Source organism: Symphodus melops, assembly GCF_947650265.1.
Source record: "Symphodus melops genome assembly, chromosome: 12".
In the NCBI taxonomy this organism is placed as follows: Eukaryota; Metazoa; Chordata; class Actinopteri; order Labriformes; family Labridae; genus Symphodus; species Symphodus melops.
This window is the reverse complement of record NC_136702.1, coordinates 3,429,167-3,453,052: the sequence shown is the minus strand read 5'-3', so window position 1 is coordinate 3,453,052 and position 23,886 is coordinate 3,429,167. Positions and strand designations below refer to the sequence as shown.

General features: G+C 43.8%; 1 protein-coding gene across 1 annotated transcript in view; it reads left to right on the top strand.

The window, feature by feature from the left end:
• pdia5 (protein disulfide isomerase family A, member 5) overlaps nucleotides 1-23,886 on the top strand; it is a 53,893-nt gene that overhangs the window by 19,990 nt on the left and 10,017 nt on the right. Inside the window, exons 7-14 of the mRNA XM_079356820.1 lie at nucleotides 783-843; nucleotides 1,945-2,012; nucleotides 3,547-3,638; nucleotides 10,389-10,460; nucleotides 13,200-13,336; nucleotides 19,022-19,092; nucleotides 19,763-19,926; nucleotides 20,599-20,729. Of these exons, the coding sequence (XP_079212946.1) occupies nucleotides 783-843; nucleotides 1,945-2,012; nucleotides 3,547-3,638; nucleotides 10,389-10,460; nucleotides 13,200-13,336; nucleotides 19,022-19,092; nucleotides 19,763-19,926; nucleotides 20,599-20,729 (796 nt within the window). The remainder of the gene's footprint in view (nucleotides 1-782; nucleotides 844-1,944; nucleotides 2,013-3,546; nucleotides 3,639-10,388; nucleotides 10,461-13,199; nucleotides 13,337-19,021; nucleotides 19,093-19,762; nucleotides 19,927-20,598; nucleotides 20,730-23,886) is intronic.

The following is a 23,886-nucleotide window of genomic DNA, read 5'->3' as shown; positions in this document are numbered from 1 at the left end:
CATTAACTGTCAGCTGATTCATCGCTCGGGCTCTTGTCCTAACGATACCCATCTCCATCGAGAAGGCACCTTTTTATTGTACAGCAACCGATCAGTCGATGCAGTGCAGGGCACACTTCACTGAGCGGCCCTGCTTTCGCACAGCAGGACGTCCATGCCTGCAACACTACACCTCACACATGAAAGCAGAACATATCAGGGTTCACCATCAGAGAGCTGCCCCACATCGTTCACGACGTCGTCTACAAACCCGTCAGCTCGTACGGAACATCAAACCTTCCCCCTTTGCTTTAATGAAGAGCCGCCCTGTCCGTTTTCACCTGCACATCCACTCGTGCCCCGAGGCCTTCTGAAGGTGTCAACATAAGGTTGTGCTGAATGAGCACTTTTTTTTAGGAAGTCGCTGAGCTCATGAAGGTGATGATGAGGATGAGAAACTGGTATGAAGGCTGATCTACTTGCTGCTCCTAAAGTTTTTTTTTTTCTCTCTCTTTATTTGCTGACGTGTTAACTCTGTGTAATATGCGCTGTCTAGTAGATCGCTGATAAAGCAAATGTGATGGTTTGTTTTATTATTTTAAAGCTATTTTGGGAAAATCTACCCTGGAGGAAGCTGCATCAGAAACAACACTTGTTATTTTCAATCATTATTTTTTTAAATATTAGTCAAGTGTTTTCTTGGTAAAATGAAACGTCTATTATTCACGTACATTTTCTGTATATAACCTTTTTTTTTACCCTCCCCTTCCTCCCTCTCTCTCTCTCCCCCTCTTCTTTTAAAGGACTTCAGGAAGATGCTGAAGAAAGAGGAGAGGCCGGTCCTCATGATGTTCTATGCTCCCTGTGAGTCCTTTCATTAACACACTTCTTAAATAGCTCACTGTAAATGAGGAGCTCTTCTCGCTCTACTTGAACTTCCTGTGATTGGAAGACGACGTGCGAGAGCAAACACGCACTCACAGCTGCCATCGTTCAAAAAAAAAAAGAAGAGAAAAAAAAGCACGATTTTTTTGAGGTGCATCATTTAAAGAGAGGGGAATACAGTATAAGAAGACATGGACACATGTTCGTGATGAGCTGTTCATCAAACACTCCAACCAGGGGACACTTTCTCTCTTCATGTTAATATCCTGCAGAGTTCATAAAGTCGCATAAAAGCAGTATTCTCATCCCTCAGCAACAGCAGAAAAATAAATTGATAAAATGCTTATTGTTAAATTTCAAAATGCTTATTTTGGTCAAACAACGTTTAACTAGGGTTGTCGCAATTTAAGCTTTAATACAATTCATATAAAATAAAACTATAATACCCGTTTTGATTCAAGCAACCAAAATAAATGTCCTGTGCACCCAAGACCAGAAATGGCGACTTAGAGTCCCATCGTCTAGCTGTATTTGTGCAATTTAGACGTGGCTCTCTTTTTGAGCTTTTAGTATAAAATAACACAAAACTTTTTGTTGTTTTTTTTTTTGTTCTGGAGACTTTATTGTTTGAATAGTATCTGAGTATCAAACAGTTTGACCTTTGACCTTGACCATACCTTAGTTGAAACACACATTTTAGATTTATTGTATAAAATGAAAAAAAAAAACGAGTGAGTCAATGAAACCTGTTGTTTCCTTCACCACCAACTACCAGAACCGTCTTTTGTCCCTGAGGAGTAAATGTCCTCGTCTCCTGTGGGAGCTCGATACTAAATCAACTGCTTGGACTTTTCCTTGTATTCTGCTCAGTTATTATTTTGGTCAGTGCCTCTGAGTGCATCATACTGTATCTGTAACATCACACAGCAGGCTGCAAACTGCTATCGACAAAAAACATAACGATTCCCCTGGCAGACGATTGGACTTCTTTTGAAATTGGTTCCGATGCTGTCAGAGCAATTGTTCCCGTCAATTTCACTCGAATAACTTCACTTGTTCCGTTTTGTGTTTTGGTTGCAGGGTGCGGCGTTTGTAAGAGAATGCAGCCAATCTTTCAGCAAGCAGCCACGGAGACCAAGGGGAAATATGTAAGTCTGCTGGACCCGCAGCCCTCCATGCACACTCGGCCCCCCGTCTTATTGTATTAACAGGCTCTGATCTTCAGCGGTCCCTCTCTGATGTTTGCAGATTAGATGAGATGTGTCAGCGGTGAATGTCTGGATGGTTGCTTGGTAATCCGCAGGAGGACGGTCTGTCAGGCGGGCCCAAATTAAAGCTTTATCTTGGATGTATTTCCTGCAAACTTTTCTTAATAAAAAAAAAAAGTACAACACCTCTGCAACTTTTGCACTGTGGGTTAAGATTCAGCAGAATAATAACCCAGATGGCTTTGAAGGCAGTTCACAAGCCTAGACTTAACTGTGTCTGTATTTTAGGTTGCATCGACTCAGAGCAATCACAGAAGCCCATTGAAAAGTCCAGCAGAGAAATCTGTTATGGATGATTCTATTGCTTTTTATTGTTTTCACATTGTTTTCTTTACTTGTTGGCCTGTCACCTGCAGCCACAATTAAGGGTTAATGTTGTTCCAGCTGAAGTTTACAAGCCTCTATATAGATTTAAAGTCAGTGTATTTACTTCCTAACTTCCCCCCCCTCCTCTTTTCATCCTCGTTTCCTCCTCCTCCTCCTCTTCGTCTCCTGGGTCCCACAAAGACCCATGTTGACAGTTTGCAGACAGACAGCACTATAACAAAAGCATTCAAACTTGGAGGGCTGCTCTGTTGTTCCCAGCCATTGAAATGTTTTTTAACTTCACTGGAGAGATGCATGCAAAACAACATCCCGAGGCCTTCGTGATCAGCTTGGGAAACAAACACTTTGTGTTCATAAATGCTTCTATATATTAACCCGAAGAAGAAGCATTGATGAGATCTCTGCAGAGAGATGGTTTCTTTTGGCTAACAGTACACAGAAAGAGATCATTAACTTCTTATCTGCTTGAATACCAGGCGTACGAGTAGCAAACGTTTCCAGCACTCGACAGGATCTCAACGGTTAATGCATAGAAGCTCCCTGAGCGGATCATGGACGGGTTTCTGTGCGAGAGGCAGGGATGTGCGTTTCTGGGAAGGTGCCTGAGAATAATGGTGCTGCTGGGAAGTGAAACGTTTGAATTGGTGGTCGGCCAAACTGTTCAGCACATTTCTCACCTCTGTGTCATGAGCACAGGGAAGTGGAAAGTTGATGTCTGAAATATTACAGCTCATCAGAAAAAGCTCCAATGACTTTCACACCGATGTGGGGATTTGTTTCATTTATTTAATTAATTTTCATTTTAAAAGTCTGTTCTTGTACACTAAAGTCTGTTCTTGTACACTGCTGGGTTCATTTGGCTTTCGAAAACAATTGAACATGTTTATACTTTCTATACTCGTGTTTTTCCCAGTGCAGCCTCAGTCTATCCTTAATGTAATCCATCTTTTTGTTTTGGAGCTTGTTAATGATGACAAACCTGTTCTGATGTTTCATGTCCTTTCTGTCTCGTCTCTCTTCCTTTACTTTCCCTTAACGCCATGACAGCTCAGACCTCATTTTACCTTTATTTTGTTTGTCTTTAAAGATCCTGGCAGGGATGAACGTGCACCCCGCCGAGTTCGACGGCCTCAGGCAGGAGTACAACGTCAAAGGCTACCCGACCTTCTGCTACTTTGAGTAAGTCGACTCCTCTCATTCGTCTCACTTTAGGCTGAGCCCTCACTTCCAAGGCTCCGAACATCAGAGTATGGCCACTTCAAACAGCAAGTGCAGTCCAGCACTCTTAACACCTAAAGACGCAGTCGTGTCCCCTGAGGTTCAGAACTTTATTCTATAAGGTGTAAAGAAGAAAGTCTCCAATATGGTCTGGTATTCCCTTTGAAAAAAGTCAACTCCCAGGAGGGAATTGAGAGGATGTTGGGTCCAACTGTCAGCTCACGGAGATGAGGTGAAGCTGAAATGATAACACCATAAATGTATTTTTGAATGGAACTCATTTCTGCCAACAAAATTATAATCTGACTCCTTGTTTAAAAATATTGATAAAACAATAATTCAACCCAAAGAACATAATTTTTTTCAGACTGCCCACTAATGAGGGTCAAAGGTTAGCTTCTGATGTACTGTAATACGAAAAACCACGATTCAGTGATTGTGTGATTGGTCATATTGCCAGACAACTATTCGTTACATAATTAGATTAACTAAGAAAAACGGGATAAAGGGAGGGGATAATATAATATTGTCCTGCTTTTCACGTTTTCATTTTTGTCCTGTTATCAACTTCTTTTTTGGCAAATTCATTTCTGTTAAAGTTGAGATGGCTGCAAACAAGAGCTTCAAATCTCAACAGTCACACAATAATATTCTCAGTACAAACAACAGTCTCTACAGCAATCCAGAAATACAGAAAAAATTGTTCATAACAAGATAGATAGATAGATAGATAGATAGATAGATAGATAGATAGATAGATAGATAGATAGCATTAGACTTAAACTTATATAGCATAATGTACATAACCTGTGAAGGAGAGAAAAACGTGCTGATTAAAAGAGACCTGCAAACAGTTAAAGAGCCTTAGAAACGAAGTGCTGACCTTCTAGACACTAGTTACATGTGCATGTACAGAGATGTTTGAGGTAGTGCCAGAGGTGTGAGTACAGTCATTAAACAGTCAATGCAGGGATGCAAATTGGGCCATTGAAATGCTCGGCAACATAAAGGAGCAGTGATTAGCATTAAGTGTCCAAAACAATAAGGTGAAACCAGGAGTGATTAGGGTGATTGCCATTAAAGTACCCAACTATTGAGGAGCAGATTAGCCTTAAGTGTCAAAGACAATAGAGTGAAACTTGACCTAGTTAGGGTGATCATGTCAACCATTACAGATGTAGCATAACACAACAGTAGGATGAAACCAGACACGATTAGGGTGATTATCATTAAAGTGACCAGTGCTCAGTAAGGTGACTATCAATATGCAGTAAAGTGTCCAACTAGGGGCTGACTCTGAGGTCAGCAGTGCAGATGAGGAGTGAGAAAAAAAGTGAAAGATGAGTCCAGGGTTCACCGTGTGCTTCTTCCCTGCCGTGACAGTGAAGTGTTGTACAGTCTTATGGCCAGGGGGACAAAAGACTCCCCACCGACCCGAAGAGGGCAAGCCACCTTTTTCCGGTCAAGAACCATGGCCTCAGATTTAGAGGTGCTGATCCTCATCCCAGCCGCCTCACACTCGATAGCGCCGAGTGCGCGCTGAAGGTCCGGGTTCGATGGAGCCAACAAGACCACATCATCCGCAAAAAGCAGAGACGAGATCCTGTGGTCCCCGAACCGGACCCCCTCCGGCCCCTGGCTGCGCAGAGAAATTCTGTCCATAAAAGTAATGAACAGAACCGGTGACAAAGGGCAGCCCTGCCAGAGGCCAACGCACACCGGGTACACAAATTTGTGTTAAAGTTTTTAATTAAGTCCAAATATATGAGTGGGGATACCGGAGCGCCCGGAGAAAACCCCACAGACACAGTGGAAACATGGAAAGTCCTGACAGAAAGAAACAAAAGTGTGAGTGTGTTTACACAGAGTGCTTTTACACGGACCTGCTACAGTCAGTGTGTTGGGGGATTGTGTGTGTTGGCGGGGCGGGGATGGTTAGGGGGTTGAGTTGAGGTCTGGGGGTTTCACATCTCGTCCACCATCTTTACTTCTGGCGGCAGCATGCTGAAGTGAAGGCATTCTTCGTCCTCCTCCACAGAGAGACGTCATTCTGCTTCATTTCATTTTGAAGCGCCTCCACTTTCTCCTCCAGCACCTGATTGGCTTCCTGCTCTGCTGACAGTTTGGAGAAAAGCTCACGCGAACAGCTGATCTCTTCTCGCAGCTCTTCTTGTAAGCCCTTCAACTCCGTTCCTGTAAGCACGGCCTCTCTCTCCAAGGCCTTCTTGTCCTGCTGCAAAGATAATTTCTCCTGCGTGAGACCCTCAATTACCAGATTCTTGTCTGTTGTGTCCCCGAGCTGAAGCCTGGCATCCTCTAGTTCTTTTCCAAGGCCATCAGCCCTTATCCTTTGTTTTTCCTCTTGCATTTTAAGTTCCTCGATCTCGTTCTGCTGTGCCTGACAGGTCTCCTCTTGAACTGTAAGTTTGGAGGACAAATCGAGACAGCTGCTCTTCAAAGTCTCCAGCTCCTGTGCTTTGGCCACTTCATTAATGTGGACTTCTTTCTTCAGTGCCTCCATCTCATGCTCTAGGTCCTTGTTGCCTGCACGCAGCGTTTCGAAATTATTGAAAAGATCCTGGTACTTGAGCCTGACCTCATCCAGTTCTGTCTGGAGATTATCAACCCTCAACTTCTGGCACTGCTCTTGCTCTTGGAGGTCCTCTACCTTCTTCTGCAGCAGCTGATTTAACTCCTCATTTGATGCCAGTTTGGCAGAGAGCTCCAGACAGCTGCTTGTCTTGTCATTCAGCTGGTTATTTAAGCTCTCCAGCTGCTTCTGGTTCAGGCTGTCAGCTCTCATCAGTTTGTGTTCCAAGTCCTTCTGGATGTCTTCCACCGTCTTCTGCAGCAGCTCATTGAAGTCCTCATTTAATGCCAGTTTGGCAGAGCGCTTCATACACCTGTTTATCTTGATTTTCAGCTGGTTATTTAAGCTCTCCTGCTTCTTCTGGTTCAGGCTTTTTTCTCTCAACATTTTGAGTTCCATGTCCTTCTGGAGGTCCTCCACCTTCTTCTGCAGCAGCTGATTTAACTCCTCATTTGATGCCAGTTTGGCAGAGAGCTCCAGACAGCTGCTTGTCTTGTCATTCAGCTGGTTTTTTAAGCTCTCCAGCTGCGCCTCACTCGTTGCATTTCTGCTCAAGGCCTCTTCTTTGAGAGCCTTTATCTCCTGCTGCAGGGACTCTTTCTCTCCAGCCAGGATGTCAATCGCCATCATTTTGCTGGTGACTACCTCCTGATGCAGTTGTGTGACTTCTTCTTGCTGCTTCTGGTTCAGGCTGTCAGCTCTCAACATTTTGATTTCCATGTCCATCTGGAGGTCTTCCACCTTCCTCTGCAGGTTCTCATTGGCCTCCTCCTGCACATTCAGTTTGAAGGACAGCTCATGACATGTTTTTGTCATTTCCTCCAGCTGGTTCTTCAAAGCCTGTTTCTGGCTAACAGTTTTGCTGTCTCTACCAAAGGTCTTATTTAGCCTGTTGCTAATCGTTTTACCCAAGGCTTCTTTTTCATCCGACGGGTCCTGGTCCAGTATTGGGCCACTTGAGGTGGTGTCCTGGAGCTTTTTGTTGAGTGCTGCGTTGGCACCCATGAGCTCCTCCTTGGTTTTCGTGGAATAACTTGCCATGTCCTGTTTTATTCTAAAGGATGGATTCAGGTGCCTTAGTTTTTCTTTGAGCATCCTGATTACCTTTTCGCCTTCCAATTTCCCGTTACTTTCTATTTTTAATTTTTCCTCCAACTCCATAATGATGCGTGTTTTGTTTTCACACTCTGCTGTGTTCCGCTCCTTTTCCTCTTTTATAATAATGTAAAGTCCCTGTATCTCACTTTTGAGGTCTTCGACCATCAGCCAATGGGATGAGTCTCCTTCATGCACTGGACGATGACTTTGTAAAGAATCTCCCTCCCTCATTTGGGGAATAATTTCAACTTCTGACATAACTGCCATTCTCTGGGATATGTACTGCTCCATTATTGTTCTTTGCTGAAATGGTGACTTAGAAGACACTCTAGCAAGAACATAAACAGTTCAACAGCTAACAATGTTGGATCTCAACTGTGGTTGTGTCAGACTTCCCTCCGGTCTCTTGGAATAAAGATTCTAAATGGCTTTGATGTCTTTGATCTCATCCCCCCCATGATGTCATGACATGATGACATCTGTCATCATGACATCATTCAAATAATTGTATATTTTTAAAACATAAACAAAATGGCCACCCCAGCATTCAGATTCCACAAACATTGCTTGTCTTAACATTCAGCCCTATAACCTATAATTAATTACAATCGGCTCATATAACATAATACAATGTTTTAACTTAGTTTATTAGTTTGTTGACAGGGACTACGAAACACAAATAATTAAGATCTTACAAAAATCACAAACACTATATCACATATAACTGACATAACACAGGTTGAACAGGCTGTCAGTGGGACAGATGCTTTTGTTCGTTTTTCTCTCTGACTTTACCCGGAGTCTCTCCTGCCAGACTTATAGTGTTATTATTATAGTTTAACCTAGACATCCCTGTGTTTTCTAAGCTATAGGAACCACACTGTGGCAACGAGGCCGTACCATTAAAAAGATTGGAGGAGCCGTGTTTTGTTATGTTGTGTGTGTGCAGCACTGTTGTCTGCCTGAAGTCTCAAAACCAGCTAACTGTATAAATAATTAATTTTCCAGACTTAGTGGGGCTTTTAATAAACTCTAGCGTCGTTTCTACATCTTCAAGAACACCTTAAGGCCACGTGTGACATTGATTTAGCACCTATTCTTTTTAGTCTGTGGAAGAAAGTATATGCTGTTGATGAGCCGATAACTTCAGTTTACTGTACAGCTAAAGTATCTTAATATGCACACAGACTCACAAACGCACTCAGTCCCATACACAGTAGGAGCTGCATGAGTGACTGATAGTGTTTGTTAATGCCCCCCCACCTAGAGCATCCCTGCTCTCTCCTCATATTTACAATGTTGTTAACTGTGTGTCGGTGTTTTGCTTTTTTCTTCTTCCTCCTGTGTCAGCTTTATCATTCCTATTTCCGCATTAAACACTCTCATCCCAGTCTGTCCTTTTAATTAGACCAGGACTGATTAAGTGCCTCTGTGGAAGTGTCCGTGTGTGCGTGAGCTCGCTCTCTTCCTGTACTCGTGCCCCTTGTTTCTTCGCGTGTGTGTGCAGTTACACGCACACTCCCGTGCACTTGTGCGTAGCCAAGCCAGGGCCAGTCCGTTAGCTTGGAGCACATTAGTGTCAGCGCAGGGGTTAGCTAACGACTATCCGAGCCTATTGGCTTCAGTAATGAGCCCCTCACTGATAAACAGCAGCTAATCACTGCAGGGGAAATCGGCATCAACACCACTGCAGTTATCTCGCCTTTGCACCCGCTTTAAGTCACCTTTTTTAGTCCTGGGGATTAAGAAAGCTTACTAGCCAATACAGCAGCACACTTTCTATAAATTAAAAACAACTGAAACGAAATCAGCTTCTTTGTCCTTGATCTGTCCTCTGATCCAAGACAAACACCCAAGGCTACACTTCTATTCCACATATCCTCAATTAGATTTTTCAATGCCTTGGTGTATTTTACAGCAGCAGAGATAAAGCAAGCGACTACAGAGTCGTTCCTAAATCTCTTTGATTAAATACCAAGCAGAAACTCTCCTCCACGGCAGTCAGTTCACTCAAAATGCAAGGTTTAAACTCCAAATCCGGTTCAGTAATCATGGATCAACATTCATATTGACTCTGCTCTGTATCTCTAAAGCTAATTTGTGTTTTCAGAATCACACAGCCCAGAGCCAGTTACCACTGACGGTGATCTTAATGCAGGGCTGATCCCGTGTATCCGCCTCATTTGGTCCTGTTGTGAAGATGATTCAGACTCATTTCAAATGGAGTCACTTTTATTTTCTTGTCTGCATTTTTAAGCTTAAAAAAATAAATAAAAAAATCCCCACAAAGTCGAGGAACACGTATCAATCATATTCTTCAGTCTTTTGTCAGCACTCTTAAAATATTTCCTTTTGGCTTGGAGCCATCTGAGTCCGACCCAGCTCTTTGTTCTCGAAACTGTGTTACGATACGTTTGCTGTGGTGGTTCAGTTTCCTGTCTGTGTTTCCATCACACTGACCCTGGATAACTTCTGTAATGTCCGCTCTGCAGGAGGGACTGAGCGAGAGGTCGAGTGCTGATTGACTCGTTTCCTTCGCTTCAGGTATCAAAAACATTGAAGCACTGGAGGTCATCATGAAGACTTCGGTCGTGTTTGTGGGGTCAGTTTTAACTAGACGGGCCCTCATTGAAAGGATAGAGCTCACACTGCTGTATTTTAAGAACGTCTTAGGATGTACCCAGCCGAACCTGAGTCATCTCTTTTCTCACTTATTAAGTCTGTGTTGAGGGGACATTATAACCATATCACACGTTTAATACGAAGATGATCAAAGAAGATCTTTGTTTGTCAGGACGGTTAACTCTCGAAGTGTTCGACTTCTGCCTCCTGTTCCTGAAGAGCACCTGATTGCTCTACGACCTTTCGACCTTTTTTTCAGTGATGAAAGTGAGATTTATTGTACAGCCCTGCAGGTTCTGTCGTGTTTGCAGTCTTTTTAAAGCTCTTTATGGCGTTGGTCTTTGTGTCCGTTCCTGACCGTTACGTAATCATCTTCTGTTTTGTCTTCTGTTTTCTTTCAGGAAGGGGAAATTCCTTTACAACTATGAGAACTATGGAGCCAGTGCAAAGGAGATTGCAGACTGGATGAAGAAGTGAGTCTGGAGATGTATATAGGCTTCTAAGTTTGTAAAGTTTTAAGATGTTGAGATTTCAATTCTCAATGAATCTTTAAATCTACATCCCACACTGATTACACAGCTTCTCCGTCTCACCTTGAGTGTGTCTGCCATCACCTTCTCCTTCTCCCTCGGCCTCATCACACCTTCTCTTTCCTCTCAGCATCCTGACTCACCTTGCCACTTTCATCAATCTGCACCTGAACACCTCTTGTCTCGTTCCACTTTCTCACCTTGGCTCCCGCTCATTGCCCATGACCCCTTTGTCTCCAACCACGGCTTGGCTCTGCTGCCTCCTAACTCTCCATCTCTGTTTCCCGCCCCGTGTCAGGGTCCTGGCTGGAGAAGCGTTACTGTCCACGGGGCAGCAGCCAGAGAGCCAGAGGGCAGAGCTTTCACAGCTATCACAGGAAACGGAGCGAGACAAGCAGAGGATGTATTCCAGCTACGCTCTCTTAGGCCCAGAGGCATAACAACTCCCTCCCCAGCCTCCAGCTTTGACTGCTCTGCTTATTCAGGGCCCAGCTGTATGATTTAGGGGTGTATGCCAAGCTGGCAATCACGTTTTCACAGAATGGATGCCATGTTTTAAATTGAGCAGTAGTAACTATGTAGGGATGCAAAGATGAATCGTGAAGCAGTTAAAAATCGATTCAAAAGGTGTCGAGGTTCAAATCGGCACTCTGAAGAATGAATGGCAGTAACATGGCGAGCGTCAGCAGCCGTAGAGCAGAGGTGGTTGGTTGTAATGCGCAGGTGTTGTCATGACAGTGAAGGCTTTTTTGGATTCCCCCGAGGACAGAAAATCAAAGAGATAAGAAGTTAACAGACGAGACAAAAACTGTGCGCATATATTGCAACAAAGACAGAGAACTACACAAACAGCTCGGCCAACACGATGCAGCATTTAATCGACAGCACAGCGAGAAGCTCCGATCACCTCCAGAGTCTCACAAAAATGAGTTGAGTGAACCGTTGCATCCCTAGTAGCAACACCTCGTATATCAGTTACAAAAGGTGGAGAACTCTGGTGAAACAAACACACTCTACTCTCTTTGGCACGAAAATAAAAACAAAAAACTCCATGGATTCCCTCAGGCATCTACATTAAGTTGAGTCATTTTGCTCATAAAAATAGTTCCCATATGTTAAAAATGGGGAAGAGTGGCCTCATGCAAGCGTCATCACATCTGCAGTTTGTCGTGTCAGAGCCTTTTTTTTCTCTCTCTCTCTCTCTCCTGCAGATGAGCAAAAAGCTGAAGGAGGATTTTGTAGTAACTGCTGTTGAAAGGTTTTTGTTTTGTTCCGAACAGTCTGATTTTCTGCATTGTGTCCCTCGTGCTCGTTCTGTAGCACTCCCCGGCCTGGCTGGATGTTTCGATGAAGTTTCTTCTTTAGATTCCCTTGCTCACGTTGGCTTGTTTCATCCTTTATCACCAGGCTAAATCATTGCTACACAGTGGCAGGAGACTAAAGCTGGCTTGTGTTGTACTTTCGTCTGTGCCATAAAGGAGCAATAGAGCTCCAGCTCAGACAATTCATCTCAAACACACTTTTAAAGTAGTTTAAAGTTAATACTTTCCCACATTGTCTGTCATAAAATCTAATTCACACAAGGAGCACTTTCAAGGCAATGCATGCAAACATAAGTAAAGGTAAGCATTCGTGTCCTGAGTGACCTTATCTGCCTCGTGCAGCAGTGTAACTCCAGTATTGGGAGAGAGAGCAGGGAGAGTCTCCCGCTGTGACGAGCATATCGTCACCTTCTTAAAATAATTGCCTCAGTCATTTTTTGATAAAAAATTATGTTTCTTCCTAAATCAACTCCTTTTTATGATGCTGCTGGCCACCTCTGGTAAAAACTGCCTATAACCTCAGTTAAACAGATCATGTGATAATATACACCTTTAATATAATGGCCTATGTCAAGAGTGTGACTGAGGCCCTTTTATTTTGCCTAAGTGAAAAGACAATGTGACATAGGCAAAATAAAACAGCCTAAGTCACAGACGCATGTTAAAAAAGTCTTTTTCTCATGTTACATAATTGACACACATTGTTATTAGTATGTTAATAGTCATCTGTTTTCATTACCTTGTTGAGTAAAATAATTTAAAAATATCTTATATTCAACATCTGGCTCAGTTTTTTGTGTTTCATGAAAAATGACTTGAGGTGATTATTTTGACACGGTGACGATATGTGAACCAGCTCAGGAGAATGTCGGAGGCCTCGGTTGCCTTCAGTCTCTGTCTGAGCTCTTGACTTCCTGAGGGTTGTGCAGCACTTTGGGAGCCCGTCTGCTCGATTGTTAAACAAGTCGAGCCTCGTGCAGCTTCAGCATGTTAGCTCAGAGCCGAGTGTTTAATGATGGGAAAGATTGCAGAAGAAAATATGTTTGTCTTTAAACGTGTGTTTGTGTGCAGAAGGGCCAGAAATGTGCTCTTGTTTATATCTATGTCCACTCTTCTTGGCGTTGCAGCGCCGTGCTCCGTCATCGAGGAGGGGCTGCCTCAGTCCAGATGTGTGTGTGTGTGTGTGTGTGTGTGTACAGTCCAGATGTGTGTGTGTTTGTGTGCGGCCTGTTGGGTGGAGTGTTCACTGCAGCTGTGTCTGATTTTTCTTCCTTGCTGATTACACACCAGCTGGAAGGTGTCACCTTTTCTTTAAATGTCCCTCACCTCTGTTCTTCCGGCCTTCCCTTTCCTGTTTCAGCCCTCTGCCCCCCCAGCCGAAGACCCCTGAGGTGCCGTGGTCCGAGACGGACTCTGCAGTATTTCATCTGACCGACGAGTCCTTCGACAGCTTCCTGGAGAAACATCCCGCAGCCCTCATCATGTTCTATGCCCCCTGTGAGTAAAAAAGGCAATTTTGCAGGAGCTGCAACCAGCGATTATTTTGACGATCAATCAATTATTTGATCCGTGTAATATCATCGTTTATAAAAATGCGTAAGAACTGAGAGCCCAGGTTGTCTTTAAATGGCTTTTGAAAAGTTCCAGAATGATTCTGTGAGGAATAAAGAATGACTAATTATTTAGTTTAAAATCGTATTTTAAAAATGAGGAAGAAAAGAGGCACATTCAGGATTTCTTCGTCCTGTTCCCAAAGAACAAGTTGTAACTCTCAATTAAAGGCGGGCGAAGAATAAAGAAGAAAATGAGGCCGTTACAATCTCTGTTTACTTTATGGAAACAGCATCACATAAAAGTCCAAACAAACTGTCACACTGGGTGGATTCCAGATTTGAAATCAAGACCAGTCAAGAGCGCCACTGATCGGCTAGTCTTCCTCTTCATTACTTCGATCAGCAGGAAAACACACATTTCTAAAAGGGAGAATATTTTCAGTTTATTTATAATTTCATTTTTACCTTGCAGCTGTGACTTCCTGTTCGCCTCAGTGAGGGACAAGCTCACTGCTCACATGAGATTTTTCTGGTCTCTGTCTCGATCCCCAAACGTCTCGGTCTCGGAGCACTCTGGTCTTGGTCTCTGTTAGTCCGGTCTTGACTACAACACCGTCAATACTTTGTGCAGAATGCAGTATTTATACTGTGCATGTATTCAGTGCAGTGTGAGTTGTGCAGACATCTTTAAGTGGCCGTTGGCTTTGTATGTGAGGATGTGTTGTTAAGGCTTTATTTACTATGAAACAAATGGAGATTATTTCCAGCTCTCTCCTTCAGTGACTTTCACATGAGGAAAAGTCCTCTAAGTAGTGAAATGTGTTCTGCAGCTTCACATTCCTTCCTGCTGGGTCGAACATTTCCTCGCAGATTCTCTCGGGCAGAAGAGTTTGTTTAGTCACACACACACAACATCTCTGTTTCACCACAGAAACTGAACAACAAACCCGGTGACGAGCTCGCTGCAGTGACTTCAGCCGTGTGGATCACACAGGCTCGTCCTCGCAACAGAATACTTCATTGTTGCCATATGGCTTACATAAGCACGCTTGTCATTTTTTATGCACGCACCACTCTGCTGTTGTTACGCAGAACTTTGTAAACATGCCAGATTGTGTCAGTGGCAAAGAGTTTCTTTTTTTTTTCCCAGCTCCAGATTGTTCTGCTTTTGTGGAGCCCTCCTGCGTGTGAGGAAGCTGTCCACAGGAGATTTAGCATGTTGATAAATGCGACCCAGAGCTCTACAGGCATGCAAATAGATTCATCCCTTGTTAGAAATGCAGCCCAACAGAAACACAAACTGAATCATGTTTCAGCCGTACAGTAAGTGGGCCTTTTTTCTTTCCTTCCAGCAACCTCTGCTGACTGCTTCACATCCTCCTGCTCCTCCTCGCTCGTCTTCTCAATCTACACCCAGTCAAAGTATAGGAATTAATAAAGTAAGGCCCTTCCTACGAGCATGATGATGATTCATTGTCTCCATCATGTCTTTACGTAGGGAGAGCTCTCAGACCTGTAGGTTGCTCGGAGCGCTGCACTTCACCCAGAGGGCAAACGCACCCTCGAGCTGCTGAACTGACTTAAACACGGCCTCGACGCTGGCACGCTGCAGGGGGAGCCGCTGCATCCACTCGCTCATTATCGTCGGCCTCAAACTCAAATATGTTCCTCTATTGTTGAAACTTGAAAAAAACTGCCAGTTGGCAAGAAAAACTGTGGATTTGTGTTGTGTGTGCTGAAAAAGAGTAAAGCCAAGTGACATCATTTCATATTTCAGATCGGTCTGATTGGAATGAAAAACAGTCGTTCTGCAAGTCATGTTTGCAGGTCAGATGACATCATGATTTTATTCTGCTGTCTTAATTTTTATACCTAGTCTGATTTTTTTTATGTTTGACCCAAAGAGATGATTAACTGTTACACAAAGTGCAGCTCAAACTTGACCTGTCTTAGTCTCTCACAGTGACTCCTGCTTCTGAGTTCAGTGCTGACTATTATATCAGCTTTTTAGTCTTTCTTGTATGTGACCATTTAATTCATCCTTACAGAAGGCATCACGCATAATCGAGCTTTAAGTGTCATCCACGATGTCCTGGCAGTAGAGAACATGTTTGAGGGGAGGTAGACTCATCCTCTCCGTCCTTCACACACATTTGTCCTGCACTTGACTCACCCTGCTGACAGCAGCCAGTCACCCACAGCCGCAAATCAAGGGCAGTCAGCTGGAACAAGCGACGTCTTAGTCTGGAGCTCTAACACACACACACACACACACACACACACACACGCACACACACACACACACACGCACACACGCACACACACACACACACACACACACACACACACACACACACAGATGCATAAATGCAGAATTTGTTATGACACATATCAAACACATTTCACACCATGACACAACATTTATCGCACACAATTACACTGCAAAACTCTCTCTCTCTCTCTCTCTCTCTCTCCTTTCTCTCTCTCTCTCCTTCTATCTCTCTCTCTCTCTGTCTCTGTCTCTTTGTCTGTCTCTTTGTCTCTCTCTTTGTCTCTCTGTCTCTTTGTCTCTCTCTCTCTCTGTGTCTCTCTCTCTCTCTGTGTCTCTCTCTCTCTCTCTGTGTCTCTCTATCTCTCTCTCACACACACACACACACACACAAATGCCTGGCCTTGCTGCTTCGGTGCAGTTTCTTAATGGCCCCGCTGTCAGAGTGAGATTAATGGTCTCCCAACCACCGCCATCAGCTTGCATTTCTGCCCCTCTCTCGGCGCGGCCGTTCTCACCGTCCTCTGAACGGCACTCAGCGGGGGTTGTTTGCGTTTAGTCTCTTGCGGCAGCAAATCCTCCGACTGAACAATGTGTTTCCCAAATTGAGCTTGATTGTGTCCCAGACCAAGACAAAGTGCTGCTGGCAGAATGTGAACCAAAATATGTAATACAGAATATTTTGATCCAACAAATACAGGTGTAAAGTTTTACCCCTGAATGTTGGTGTTTGGCCTGCAGCTGCTGCACCAGAAGGATGGCACATCTGATTTTTAACATCCTTCCTGACTGGCCACTTAGTAAGTAGCCACAGGCTCAGCTCAGCAGAGGATGACCTGACACTTTTCTAATGTTGTTAAAACTTCGGATACTTCTATACTTTTTGATGCCACCTGTTTAAAGATGATTTTAAAGAATGGAGCGGCAGTGAAAACAGACACTTAGCGATTGTGAACGTGCTTCAGTCGACCCAAAAAGGGCATAATTTGGACGCTAACAAAAAGTTCCTACACCTCAAGAAAAACTAAAAATCATAAGTCATATTTGAATCCAATGCTGCTGAGTGCGAAATAGAGAGAGATAGTGTTCTATTCAAATTCACAGGGTGGCAAAGACTGTCGTCCTTGTGGTGTTATAATTGATTTAAAACCGGGTATATAAGACACACTCTGATTTTAAACATCTATCAGTTCATATTACAGCTCTGGTGACGTGTGGGTAGTTTGTTTGTCCTCTCACTCTTAGCACTTCTCCCCCACACTCGGTCTGAGTCAGCCATATTTCAGTGGATTTCTGTAAGCCCCCCTGCGCACACGCACACACACACACACACACACACACACACACACACACACACACACACACACACACACACACAGTGACCATGCCCCTTGTGCACCACTTGTTCTGAACACGGATGCACACAGCACAGGACGAACCTTTAGTTTAGTCTCTTACTCATCAGTTTGAAGGGTTGGGGAAAAGTCCTCTGTTAGGCCTGGACACAATCTGACGATCACACACCACACTGACTCAGTTGAAAGAGAAGTGGCTCTTTTTTCGCGTCTTTCCACAAAAGGCATATCGCACTTGATTTATAGCCCGCGCCAGCTCCACATTGTATATTGAAGAAAGGAATCCCTGAACTGTTTTGACAAGGGCAATTTACCAAGTTTGGAAATATACCAAGTTTGTTTCATGCATCTGTGCACAGAAGCGCTTTGAGCACATACAGACACTGCTCATCTCTGATCAAACAGCATATTCATTACACCCTACAAGAAGATACATCTTGTACGCTGTGTGAGACAAATATTGTGTTATATATTTGAAGGTTGTTTCAAATCCAAAAAGTGTTTTCTTCCTGCTCATGCAATATTAAACACACCTCCACAGCAGACAGAGTTTGTTCCTGACGCCTGAAGCTCGGACAGATTGGCTTAAAAAAAAAAAAAACGGCTGCCATAACATTTGTGCATTTGCGTGTTTACAGAAAACTTTCAGATAAAACACATTAATCCAGAACAAAGAAACATAAAGGCTGTCCTGCTGAATTAAAAGAGAGTTCTGCAGTTTTCCTGTCATATTTAAATATAAATCCAGGAGATTTTTTTTCCTCTTATTTATTTTATTGCGCTCTTATTTTTTCGACTCTGTGACAGCCAGCTCTTCGTCTCGCTCACTTTGTCTCTCGCATGCTTACTTGCCCCACCACCAACTCGCACACCCTCATCTGAGAGAGACGACATGTAACAAGTAACGAGACGTGACTGAACTTTCGGGGTTAACATGTGTAACACGAGTCACTCTTGTCGTCTCATTTACACTTTCACACTCGGCATGGCAGCGGTAAACACACTGACAGAGCAGGGGGAAGACATTACAGTGAATTACAAATGTTGACGCGTCAATTCAACAAGACAGCTCGGAGGGCATGAAGTCATGCAAAGACTGCATTACAGCACTCTTAACATTTAGTCAAGGTTTCATAGACTGCAATGCTCAGAGGTGATTCCTTCATTTGCCTGAGTGAGTCTCACTTAAACCACCGGGTTAAATAACAGGCGGATGGGGCACACGCCCAATGTACGGAGGCGTGTGCCGCAGCCGTGGGTTTGAGTCCAACCTCGGCCCTTTGCTGCATGTCATCTCTCTCCCCTCCCAACCTCTCCTGTCTCTCTTCAGCTGTCAAATCACATTGTAAACAATCATAATAAATAACAGGCTGATCTTATTCAGCTGTATTTGATTATCACAGATTCATTAATATCACTTATTCAAGTTTTATACAAACTGCATGTTGATCCCGGGAGTGTTTTACATTTGGTAGATAGATAGATAGATAGATAGATAGATAGATAGATAGATAGATAGATAGATAGATAGATAGATAGATAGATAGATAGATAGATAGGTAATTTCCGTAGACATTACATATGGCCACCCTTCTGCACCTCACTAAGGTCGAATGTTTGAATCTTTTTTTAGCAGAAATAAAGTTCTGTTGTGTCCCCCAATAACACGCTGAGGTTGGATTTTTTGAATTTCAAAGTATTTCAATGAGTGCCCTATAAAGGGTTAATTATGGTTCTAATTGACGAGTCCTTTGTGTGGAGGTGCGTCTCTGGAGAAGGTGTTGCCAATCAGCAGTTTGTTTTGGCTTCATGCTGGTGACATCTACTGGATCAAAAAGCCTCACATTCTTCCTTTTGAGAGTTTTAAACCAAAGTGTTTTTTTAGTGTGGAGTTTTTAATGAAAACGGACAAAATGATTGTACGATTAGTTGTCATCTTATCTGACTCTCAAGTATCAACAATCCGTCATCAGTCCGTCTCTAATGTGCGGTTTGATCCCTTTAGGGTGTGGACACTGCAAGAAGATGAAGCCAGAGTATGATGAAGCTGCTGAAATACTCAACAAGGGTACAAACGTAAGTGTCACGACCTTCAGTGTTTGTCAACATGTGCACAGCAGGTTGTTGAAGGAAACCTTTGTGTCGATTCTGCTGCATAAATCTGCTCTTGGAGGCCGTCTTTATTCTGATGGACGCACAGAAATACACGGCTGGAGTGGCGCCTCATTAACGGATCATTATAATCCCTTTTCTGGCCCTGTGGGCTCTGAGACGATTTGGCCAACGCTCGGTGTGTTTCTGATTAGTGGGGCGTGTTCCCAGCCTCTCCTGTCAGACCACTCTGTCCTATGTGGGAATCCAACGCCAGGGGCCGGGCCTATAAAACTTCATCCTGGTGACCGTAGCAATTATCTCATCCTTGCTCATCCCACCGGCCCGACGCTTGGACCCTCTCCTCGTGGCTCTCTGCCCGACAGCAGAGGTCAATTGGAGAAGTCGAGCTATTATCCAATGTGGATGGACTAAAGTCTCTCTCGCCCTGAAGACCCAGTCTATCATTTATTTTTCTCCTCCTTGCTTCTTTTCTGGTGTAATTAAGAAAAAATAAACACAGTCTGTGCTTCTGTGCAAATGTTACACATTAGTTAGATATGAGGTAACAGATGATGTGGTGGGATTATAAATCGAAGGGACAGATCTCTCTGTAGTTCCTGTTTGAAAGTTGTTGTTTTTTTATTTCCCACAGAGTCCAGGTGTGGTGGCGGCTTTAGATGCTACCGTGCATAAGGCCGTGGCCGATCGTTTCAAGCTCTCAGGCTTCCCCACCGTCAAGTATTTTGTGAGCGGTGAGGAGAAGTACACGCTGCCGAGCCTCCGCAGTAAAGACAAGATCATCGAGTTCCTGCACAAGTGAGTCACTGTCGCTCTCGTTAACTTGGTCTTAAGCTCAGTGAAGTGTGCAAATGAACCAGTTGAAACATTTACACACAAACTCACACTTAGCGTCTCTTACATGTTAGACTAAATGGCTGCAGTCTGTCGTACTGTACGTCAGCTTACATTCCCATTTTGTTTTAGTCGAACCAAAAAAAAATGAAAATCAGGTTCAATCGTGCTGAGAATCCTCTTGATTCATATTTGCACGGGTCAATGCTGCAGAAGGACCTTCGATGACGTCACACCGACAGTATCACTGTTCACTTGGGGGCGGCATTAGCTCACTCCGTAGGGACTTGGGCTGGGAACCTGAGTGTTGCCGGTTCAAGTCCCGATGCGGGTCTGGTCGCTGCAGAAGTGCTGCAGCTCAGGGGGCGCTTCCAGTTGGGGGGCAGCCGCCGCTGCACTCTGACAACTCTCCATGAATGCATGTCCACAGGTCCTGCTTGTGCATGTTAGTGATTCAGCCTGTGTGTGAACCACAGTTTTCCCCTCATCAATTAACAAAGCATAACAACATAAAATATTTTCCATTTTTCTCTTTGGAACGTCGTGTACTCCATTTCCCTGTCATCTCTCTAACCCTGATACCTTATTGAGATTTGTACTTCATCAAGACTGACTTGCCCCCCTTGTTGTTTGCAGTCCTCAGGCGCCTCCTCCTCCTGAACAGTCCTGGGAGGACAAGCCGTCCCATGTCAGCCATCTCGGATCAGAAGACTTCCGTGAGGCACTGAAGAAGAAGAAACACGCTCTGGTCATGTTCTACGCTCCATGTAAGAGTCATTTATTCCAGCTGTGCTTAACAAAAGCAGTTTGCAGCTTCCCCCCTACACAGAGGTCTGGGACATAAAATGTTTATCTGTAATCGGCACGGGGGAAAAATCCAAACAGTTTGTGAAGACGCGTTTGAGAAGTTGTTGCAATCAGCTGCAATCACAGCCCTCCTTTGTTGGACTTGTTGTGATCATGTCCTGGATTTAAACCAGTGTGCGTACGTAACTCGGCGCCGCCTGTCAGCCTCCTCATGCACAGGATTCAAACCCCGCCTAAGCCATGGGGACGCTGAGGAATGACTCACATGACTGAGAATAGATTTGTGCAAGTTTTGGAAGAAGAGAACAAATCACTGTTCCTGCTTAAATTTCAGTTTTTCTTCGGAAAAACATGACCTTCTGTCATGCTGCATATACTTAAACCCTGAAAAATGGAAAAGAAATGACCCAAACATCTCCTGGAAAGCAGAAGGTTTGCTTTATAATCTTTCAGAAAGTATTTTTTATACAGTTACCGTCATGTCCTGATCCTTTAAAATGTACGTCTGACTGCCAGGCAGCACATTAAATAACAAGCTGCCACGTCACAATCATTTATCATTTAACTAATAAAGGATTTTAAATCTCGGATCATAAATAGGCAATAATGAATAAGAGACTAAAAAAGTATTTCTGAGGGTGATGAACTCTGGAGCCGTGATGGTTACGCCACTGTGACGTTCTGAATGTCACTGTGGTGCATCGAGGGTGCGAATGATCCTCCCTCTCTACTGTCTTCTGACGAGCTACTTGGAGTTCCCGCTTTGCTTTTGGTGCTTCTGCAGCCCTGAAACAAAACGTAAACACACAGACCGGGACACCAGTATTACACTGTTGCAGAATCACTGCGAATGTAAAAAGACACGACGAGCTCAGTTACAGTGAAGGTTATCATAAAAAGGCTTTTATTTATCTTTTTAGCCCGTTTTGAATTATCGTGTTTACCAGCGGGGGCTTCAGCTTAATCGGAAACAGCTGCTTGAACAAGGATGGTTATACCCAGTGAGGATGTTCCTGTTCTGTATGATTGGTCCCTGACTTTGTAAATCTGGCTCGCTGAATCATGTTGACGTTTAGACATGTCGTCTTACACAAAACAATGCAACTTTTTCACTCTTAAATGAAACGACATGAGTCCATGAATTCTTCTTTGAAAGTGATTTTGAAGGATCTGGTGTTATGACTAAGTTCATCTGCGTACTTGTACTAAACATAAAAAAAGAATCCTGAGTGGGTTTGCCTGCTTGATTATGAAAACCCACTGGGACACACACAAACACCTCTTTTGTGCCTGATGTGAGCTTCAAAGCCAGACGTGTCGCAGACAGGCTGCTGCCTCTGTGGAGCTTCCGTCTACAAAGAGACGTTCCAGATGCGACATCAGGCAGCAAACAACCTGCTGCACCCGAACCCTCCCAGCCCGTCTGCCCTCCTGATCACCGCCGTCTGATCATCCAGGAAGCTTTTCTGCTGGATCACATACAGCTGCTCGCTAAAGGGCGAATCAGGAGCGACTTCAGACTGAACTGTCAGATATTAAACAAAGATTTGGGTCACAAACTTTTAACCCTCAAATCGGCATCATTGAATTCAGACTAACACAGCGTCTCTCTCCTGTTGGCCCTTTATTACCTCAGGCAGACTCCCTTTGTATACACGCTTAGATTAAACCTGTGTCTCATTGACTTTAACCTTCGGTATTTCTCTACAAACCTCGAGGTATGTTCAGCTCTAAATGAGCTGTCTCAGAAGGGCCTCACATGTTTTCTGCTGTCGGTGTTTTACATCAATAGGCGAGAGTTTTAAAACGAAGAATCAAGGCTCTTACATTACACGAAGTATCATCTGCTTTTCTCTTAACCTTTATGATTCCTCTCTCTGTAATTATGAGACAGGCGGGTGAAAGTGTTGGAGACAGCAGAGGAGGGAAATGATAGAGGCAGGTGTTATTATACACGGTAGACCTCTGCCTTTTAGCTGTCATTGAGCACGTTCAATGTGCAGTGTGCGATGTGAAGACGTGTTCTTGTTGCTCAGTCTGCTTGTTCTTCTACCTGCTTTTATTCCACTCTGGCGTCGAGGAGTTACAGTGACCTGCTCTGCTCTCTTCGTCTGAGGCCGACTTATTTCATACAGCGCACAGCTGTGTTTTTTTTTTTTTTTTCATGTGCTGGTTTGAGAACTGTGAAAGAGCCTGTAAAGGTTTAAAGGCCATTTAATGTTAAGGAAGATAAAAAGGTCCTTCGGGGGGGAAATGGATTTCTGCCGAATGCTGGCTGAGAGGAGCCGCTCTTCACATGAAGGCAAAAGGACAGGTGCAGAGTTGATGTGTAATTTAGTTGAAAAGAAGAGTTATTGTTGGCAGGCATGCAGCAGAAAAACACCTCACTTTGACCGTGGCCACCATCAGTGTGTGCACTTTGAAATCAAATTATATTAAAATGCTCGGACTAATCCTGAGATTGTGTGCTGCAGCAGGTTCAGTGCAAAGACGGTATAAAACGTGGACATGGGCTCAGTGGTGTTTTGAGTTTTGAAGCCCAACGAAGCGCGTCACTGTGTTGGAAATTCTGTCTGACTGGTACTGAATCATCCAGGTGGTGATGAATCGAAGCTTCATCCTGAAGAAGACGCAGGGCGTGGAAACATTAGTCCTTTAGCTCCAGTATTTTCTTTGGGTCGTGTCTTGAAGAAGGGATTGACAGAAATATATTTATTTCTCTGCGAGCACCCACCTCCATTTGTGGAGCGGCTGAAACTCAAGAGTTTTCTTCTACTTGGCAACTTGACTGAGTTGAAGATCTTACAATATAAAAGCCAGTGAGGGGGCGGGCCTTAAGCTTCATTGCAAACAGCTGCTAAATAACCACCTGTCAGTCAACTTACTCTGCCCCTGATTTTACAAATAAAGCGTCAGTGTCATCAAAACAGATTAGTCGACCAAAACCATTTTTCAACCAGGCAATGATTTTATTTATTTTTTTGGGAAATTTTGGCCAATTTGCCTCAAGTGGACGCCTGAGGAACTGCAGTTTTCAATCATTTTTGCTTCATTTTTCAACACTGAAGGCTTCTGTGGGAAACTGAATTGAAACCGTTTTGTGTTATTTAAATGTTA